The 8,454-nt window shown below is 29.8% G+C and overlaps 1 protein-coding gene across 1 annotated transcript; it reads right to left on the reverse strand.

Moving 5' to 3' along the window:
• Positions 1 to 4,372: 4,372 nt before the first annotated feature.
• LOC127082473 (flowering-promoting factor 1-like protein 2) lies at positions 4,373 to 5,021 on the reverse strand. Its single transcript, XM_051022709.1, has 3 exons — positions 4,623 to 5,021; positions 4,463 to 4,531; positions 4,373 to 4,378 (listed from the first exon to the last, which is right to left on the reverse strand). The coding sequence occupies exons 1-3, from the start codon at positions 5,019 to 5,021 to the stop codon at positions 4,373 to 4,375; spliced, it is 474 nt and encodes a 157-aa protein (XP_050878666.1).
• Positions 5,022 to 8,454: the final 3,433 nt, after the last annotated feature.

The raw sequence follows: 8,454 nt of genomic DNA on the forward strand, positions 1-8,454 counted from the left end.
GTTGAACGTGGACTCAAGTCATTAAATTCTTCTAATCCTTTCACCATCTGTAAGTTTTCCATCTAACCAACAGTTCAACGCCCGATTAAGACGTTCAAACGAATCGATATTCCAAAGTCGAATCTTTATCGGATGTGCGACTGCTAAAAAGATAAATCCGCATTTCTCTTATGAATGTATTCAGATATGATTAAAGAAAATAAAATTGAAGGTGAATGAAGAAATTGAAGAAAAATGGTAGAGAATAAGAAGTTGTGTGAAATAATATGGAAGATGCGAGAGTGGTATTTATAGAAGAAGCAAAACAAACATGCGTCAATGCATATGCCACATGCGTCAATGCATGTGGCACATACGCGTCAATGCATTTTGCGCCTACATGTATTGGTTTTGCATGCATAGACAATTAGATGTGTTAGATTAACTTAAGCATCAACCGAAAATAGTGAAGGCAACTAATAGTAATCATTACTTAGTACTAATTACTCTTTTTCGTACCCACGTCTGCTTCAATCTAGGCATTGCAAAAATTTATTTTGCCGATATAGTTTCAATTTCTTTTGTTAGTAGTAATAGTATTTTTTACTGAGGAATCATTATTTTACAATAAAGAAGAGTGATAAATAGGGCTTTGTATGATTGGTAGGAGTTGGCAGAGTTGTGATATGGGCGAGTCGGGGTGTCAAATCAGAAGTTGTGACTCAGTCTCTCTGTCTATTTTTCGTATCAAATCTCTCTCATTCCCCAAAAGCCTCATCATAATGGTCCATGCAAAAAGTCATATAACTTTCTTATTGTTTTTGTTTTTTAATTCGGGACCACTGTCACAAAACTACCCCATTCCCTTTGACTATATCTCATCTCATATACTAGTACAAATTAAATAACTCCAATATAAAAGTGAGATGAGAGGGGATAGTTTCAATTGATTTGAACAAATTAAGATAAAAAAATTAAAAGAGTTGGAGGTGTAAGGATAAATCTTTTGTAAATTTTCTATACGATATTAACTATTAGTAATAAATTGACTTAAAAAAAGACTAAATATGTAAGTGTCTGTATTTATTTAAAGAAGTTAAAAATATTTTAATCTTTTCTTATATTTATTATTTTATTTTTTATTTTATTTATTCTTTTTTTAAACATTTATTTAATTTATTCTGTAATTAATTTTATAGGTCATTAGTTTTATAGGTTATTATTTATTTATTTATAGGTGTTGTATAATAGTATTTTTTTTTAAATAATCACTTTTCTCAAAAATAATACGAAAATAATCATAATTTCAAATTATTTATCAATATAACTATTTTTTAAAAGAGATAATAAACCAATGCGTCATTTGTTATGGCGCATTCATTGAACGAGTTGTACTAAAGCGTAATTTGGAAGTGGCGTATGCATGTTAATTCGTCTCATGCAATGGTGCATACTCTTTTATTTTTTTATATGCATGCGTCAATTGCAATGATTCATACTCCTACATTTTACATGTAAACATTAATTACACTCCTATATTTTATATGTATGAGTCAATTGCAATGAAATATACTCTTATATTTTATATGTGTGTCAATTGTACTGACGCATGCTCCTATATTTTATATGAAACATAGTTAATTTGATAAATAAATTGAAAACATTATTATTTTGATATATAATTTTAAAAAATTGATTATTTCAAAAAAAAATTATAATAATTTTTTCATAATTTTATTTTTGTTATTATTTATCAATAACTATTTTTTTTATTTGACTCGGTGGTAGATCGACTCTTAGGTCAATTGAAATTAGTTGTATCGAGAATCGAAGGTTTTACTATAGAATAAATAGTTATCAAAAATCGTTTCAAAAAATTTTTTATAAAAAACAATAATTAATATTTTTTATATTATTTATTGATGATAATTTTAGTATGGATAATGCTAAGGGCACAAACTTAAAAAATCTATTTATAATAAATTTATATTCAAAAAAGCATTAAAAAAATTAATTATATATTTTTATTAAAACTAGTATATAATTTTAAAATAATATTTTTTATTTAGTTTTTAATTTGTGCTCCTATAAAACAAGATAACATTACTCTTTTAGTATTTTAACACAAAAATAATAAATCTTTTACATAAAAAATATAAAGACTCGTGCACAATACTTTCATGCCACATACAACGAATTTATTAAGTTTTAAAGGAATTAATTTTACTAGATAATGGGGATTTATTTTTAAATAATCATATTTTTCAAATTTAATATTAAAATAATTATTTTTTAAGAAAAAATACGAAAATAATCACTGTTTCAAACAGATGTGGCAGTTGATTTGGTGCATCCATTTAATATTAAGAGGAGGTGTCAGCTCCCTTGACGCATGCTTCTAAAGCATTGTAGGGAGGCGTCGGGATTGCTGTCGCATGTGTCTATGCATTGGTGTATGCGTCAATGCATATGGGGCATACACCTTAATTCTCCAAACACAGAAGCACATGCATGCGTCAGATGCATTGGCGCGTGTGCTAAAGATACATGCATGCGCCAGCAACCCTGACGCCTCCATGTGCGTCAAGGGAGCTGATATCTTCTCTTAATATTAAATGAATGCGTCAAATCAATTGGCGCATCTGTTTGAAAAGGTGATTATTTTCGATTTTTTTTTTAAAAAAAATTATTTTATTATTAAATTTGAAAAATATGATTATTTTAAAAAACAAATAATGATATAATTTATTAAATAATTGAATCTTAATTTGACTAAATATTTTGATTAATTTATTAAAGTATAAGTTACTTAACCATCAAAATATTTTTCACATTATTGTTTATTTTTCTTAATTTTTGCAATGAAGATAAACAACTTCCAATAAAATTTGTTGCATGCATGTCATCCCCTCGCTATGTAGAGGCTATAGCTAATCGAAGAAACTCTAGCTATAGCTCTATGACCATACAAAGAATACTCTACAAAACAGAGTAGTCTTTATAGACTGAAATGATGAAATTTCTAAAGCAAAAAATATAAGATAGTACAATTCTTGATAGCTTGACAGGTACTGCCTTATTCAAATAACCTATTATTGTATTGCATCATCTAATTCAGCTTTTTACATCATATGGCAAGTTTCACAATCAATATAGACAAGAATCGCATATTTCTATGGTAAAGATCACTATGTTGTTTATTTACTGTCATACCACTAGTTCATTTCCAACTTACATAACATGTAACTAATCACTTAGTCTTAACTAGATAGTTCAAACCACACCATAAATTCTAACTAGCTCGTTGTGTTGTTTATATATGTAAACTAGTTGGGTAAATAAAGTTCTTATCAACTGAAACAATAAATCTAGTCACTTCAATGATCTGAATGTTACTAGTACTTGTTTGCTTCATTCAATAGATAAGTTACCATGCTTGCATTTAATTTCTATGAATACACCATATTTTCTACTTTTCACTTCGCTAAAATTATTAAAATGCATTATATTTTAAATCAACTTATTTGTTAGTTGTTATTCTGGTGGGGAATATACGTACAATTTATCCTGATATACTCTACCAGAAAGTACATTTCATAAATATTGAAAATGATACATACATATATGCTTCCAATATATACATATATGCTTCCAATATATATATATATATATATATATATATATATATATATATATATATATATATATATATATATATATATATATATATATATATATATATATATATATACTCTTTCTATTTTAAATTACAAAAAAAATGGAATTTTCAAGTGAATTTAGAAATATAATCAATTTTATATAAAAAAAAAGATTATATATAAATTTACTATATCATCCTTTCATTTATTACAGATAAAATAAAAAATTTAAAAATAATAAATAATAAAAAGTATATTAAAATAATATATATAATTTAAGATAATATTTTTTAACAAAGTAACTCATAATAAATAATTTGGGACATAGGGATAATTTCTAAAAGTTGAGTATTTAATAAATATGTCTATAGAATTCTTGTCAAATTAACGAAATTTTAATTATCATTTCCTAACATATATTTCTATAAACTGAGTATTTAATAAAGATGTCTATAGAATTCTTGTCAAAAAATTTATTAATAAATGCCTATAGAAGCTGATATATTTACCACCACTTATTTTAAGAAGAAATAAATAGAAAAAGCAAATTAAAGTATAATCTAATGCTTTTTTAGTTATAAAGTCGTAAAATAATACTTTAAAAATTATAAACAAAACATATATTTAGCATTAAGGTGTAGCTCAATTAAAGCTTAAGTAAATGTTTAATCTTAAAAATATATTGTTAAATTTCTTGAGAGTTTAACTGGTTGATAGTTTAAAAAAGTAATTATTTATACCTACATTAAAAACAAACAAAAAAGCATAATTAATAATTAAAAAAACTAATAAAGCATGTTAATCACTAGCCACACAAATATTACTCGTTTTCCATTGAATTTCAAACGATGAAGACACAGCAGATTAAACGATAACATTAGTCCTAAATCATCCTGAAAATGATACTGCAATGCATGTAAAATGTGTATATAATAAGGTAGGTTTAGTACATGGTACTAGTATCTAAGAAGTGGGGTCACGAACTTGAAAGAAAGAACGATTCTGAATAACAATATCGTACAAATGAAAATGCTTAAAGCTAGAGAAGTTTCTAGGAAGAGACAGAAGATAGTTTGAAGCATCTGAACGATGAAACTGGACGATGTCATTAGGACATTGATGGTGATGATGATGGTGATGATGATGTGAGTTAGAGTAGTAGCGAGTCCAACCGAGTTCGTTGAGTCGTTGCTCGAGTTGAGAAAAGGAAGTAATGACTTGGTTTGTCGGAAGGTAAACAAGAACTCTTGGTCTTGCACCTGGTGCTGTGGCAGTGGCTGTTCTTGGTTGAGTTGTTTCTGGTTTCATCTCGAATGATTCTCTTGTTGGGTTGGTTACGAGCCTCACTACGCCTTTTTTGTCGAATACCCACACACCAGACATTGTTTGATTTGTTTTGATTTCTCTTGTTTCTCTGTGGGGTTGTTTCACGGTTTTGCTCTCTATGATGCAGTGTATGTGACTTATGTATGTGTGTGTTGTTGGGTAATGAAAATTCAATTGAAGTTCCCAATGAAAGGAGAGCCACCGGAAAGAGGATTAAAATTTTGCTAATATTGCATTTTTCAAAATAATTCACTTCCAACAAACTTTGCTAAAATTTTGAAGTACCGTTTTTTTTTAATGCAAACAATAATTAACTAGTAGAAATTCTATCCTAAAACTTTGGATTCGAAATTTGTGAATTTTTTTTTATCAAAATAATCCATCTTTTCAATTTATTTTTTTAGGTAACTTACATTAAAGGCAAAGTAATTCTTTTCCAAATAAAAAAATTGAAATAGAAAGATGTTAAGAGTTGAATTGACGCTAGCATTGTAAAAGTAAGAAGTGCGGCCAATTGAATTGGCGCAATATGTGGTGTAGTTAACCAATTGGCGACTATATATATTTCATAAGAGGTGTCGTCAATGGAGCTGCCGCATCCATTTAAAAAATAAGAGGTTTCAACCTTTTATGAAATGCATGCAGTCGTCAATTAGTGGGTTAGTTTGTAAAATAGGTGAAAATCATAGTTATTTTGAGAATTTAATTGAAAATGTTGGTTATTTGGATAAAAAATCGAATTTTGTGACAAAATATTTAATTTAATAATATTAATATTTATGGTTTGAATTGAGTTTTACTATTATTAATCTCTATTAAGTAGGGATTTAAATATATATATATATATATATATATATATATATATATATATATATATATATATATATATATATATATATATATATATATATATATATATATATATATATATATATATATATGTGTGTGTGTGTGTGTGTGGCATATAATAGGTTACTAATGTCGTATCCACTTCATATTAGTGTGGGTATCTGCTAAGCGAGTAATTAGCGAATTTTGTTGGTGTTATTATGTTGGTGTCATCACACCTTGTGTATGCGGAAGTTAATTGAGAGAAAGATAGATAGAGTGTTGGAGTGGAAGGGAAGAAAAAGTGATAGTGATGAATGAGAAGAGATGATTGTTATTATTGAAGGGGATTTATCAAAACTACATAAGTAGTTATTATTTATACACATGTAGTAACTAACTAACTAACTAACTAAACTTGAATTAATACACAACATATTTCCTTAATTCAAACTTTCACCAAATGATACACATCAGAAGCTGATACTTCAGACTCTGCGTCTTCAGACTTCAGCCACTCATCAGAAGCTGCTTCAAACTCCAGCGATTCAGAAGTAGTTCTCACCTCTGACTCCTTAAGAGAATCTTGTTTTATAGACTAGGTTGTTCCAGCCTCTCACCATCGCGCTACATTATGCGCACGATACAAGTCATCACGCGCGCGATGGTCCCTTTTTCTGGGCTTTTTCTGACGCGTTTAATCCATTATGAGCTCTTTTAATGGAAATTTTTGCACTTTGATAAGGGTTACGAAAATTGGATAGCAAAGTACGATTTTGAGAGCATCGAGGGTGATTTTTAGGGCATTTGGAGTCATTGGAGGCCATTACTTTAAGGGAATTCATATGTTATTCTCATTTATCAATTCTGGTATTGTCATATGAATTATGAGTAGTTAAGCTCCTTTAGGTTAGGTTGTGTTATGATGAACCTATTTCAATATTGTTGGATTCTATGTTGATTTGACTTTGTATGAACCTTTTGATATATAATGTCATTCAATTGCTTATTGTTCTTAATGCTTTTTATGTGAGATACTCTCACTACGCCAAAAACTGGAATAGACAGCGCACCTTAGAGGGCGCTTTATTACAAAAGCGCACTCTAAAGTGAAGTGAAAAAATAAGGAGCGAACAACTGGAATAGACAGCGCACTTTAGATGGCGCTTTTGTAATAAAGCGCCCTATAAGGTGAAGCGAAAAAATAAGGAGGAGATAGAGGGACAACAATACAGGGCGCTTTTTAGAAAGCGCCCTCTAAGGTTACCCTTAGAGGGCGCTTTTAAAAAAGCGCTCTATAAGTCCATGTGCATTTCCAGTTTATAAAGCGCTTTTGGAAAGCCTTAGAGAGCGCTTTCATAAGCGCCCTCTTAGGCCCCCTTTAGAGGGCGCTTTTTTTCCACAAGCGCCCTCTAAGGTCCCCTTTAGTAAACATTAAAATTATAACATACTGCGCGTTTTGTTATTTCACTCTCTGTTATTTTCGTTCTTTTTCACGTTAGGGTTCTCACTGCTACGATTTTCGCTACTTCTAAGGCGTTCTCCTTCCACCTCTGTTAGATCTACGACGTTTCCTCCTTCTATTAATTCGTTGTTAGCTGTTCGATTTTGACACCATAGGTATTTTTCTAATCTTCATATTACTTGGTTTCTCTTCTGACGTTCGCTATTGTTCATTTTTGGTTTCATTTTTCTTGGTTCATACATTTATTGAGTATTCTCAACAATAATTATTGTGTTGCAATGCTAGCAATGGAGACTAGGCATTATGGGTTAAATTTCACCAACTGTTCCATTTATTTCTCGATGTAGAAAAAGGAGGCAGCAATATCTAAAACACCTTCTACCAATCAAAGGTACACTATGCAGCTTATGAGTGTATTTATTCTAGCATACATAGCGTAGCTAGTAACTTAAGAAGTTTAGGTATGGATGTTATTTGATAGAGTAAATTAGAGTCGACTATTCTTCTGTTAGCTTTCAGTTAGACCATTATACAATTCTACATATATATTTTCTAGTCAATGTTTATCTTTTGTAAAAACTATATGATGATATATAACTATGCTACAAATTAGTGCATACCATTAATGCTTAATGCATGGTTCATACATTCTCATGCTATTGAAGTCAGAGATATCTGAAAATGTTGAGAAACTAACTCAATAAACCAAAATTGTTTTGGTTTTGGGTTGTTGTTGGAGACACGAATGCCCTGCACAGAGACTAACTCAATAAAGCGAAATTGTTTTGTCTCATCCCATTTTTGGTTTCTCTTCTGAAATTGTTTTTTGTTTATTCTAATTAGTAATGGATAATACATGGATGTCTTCCAATCGATTGTCGAGAGAGTACGAGAATGGGGTATCAGAATTCGTTAAGTTTGTCGTTGCGCACGCTGAAGACCCCAGTAGAATGATATGTCCTTGCTTGGGTTGTTGTTATGGGAAACGGGTTGACGCAGTTTAGTTGACATCACATCTAATGAGGCATGGAATTGATCGAAGTTATACATGTTGGAATTTGCATGGTGAGAAAAGTAACGAGAATGTTGAACCGGAGGATAGTACGACCTATGCCTCAAACTATAGTGGCGCAGATACATACGATTGTGATCGAGTTGAAGAGATTGCAGAAGCACTTGAAGGAGATCTTAAGGATT

This window comes from Lathyrus oleraceus, chromosome 5, assembly GCF_024323335.1.
Source record: "Lathyrus oleraceus cultivar Zhongwan6 chromosome 5, CAAS_Psat_ZW6_1.0, whole genome shotgun sequence".
Taxonomy (NCBI): domain Eukaryota; kingdom Viridiplantae; phylum Streptophyta; class Magnoliopsida; order Fabales; family Fabaceae; genus Lathyrus; species Lathyrus oleraceus.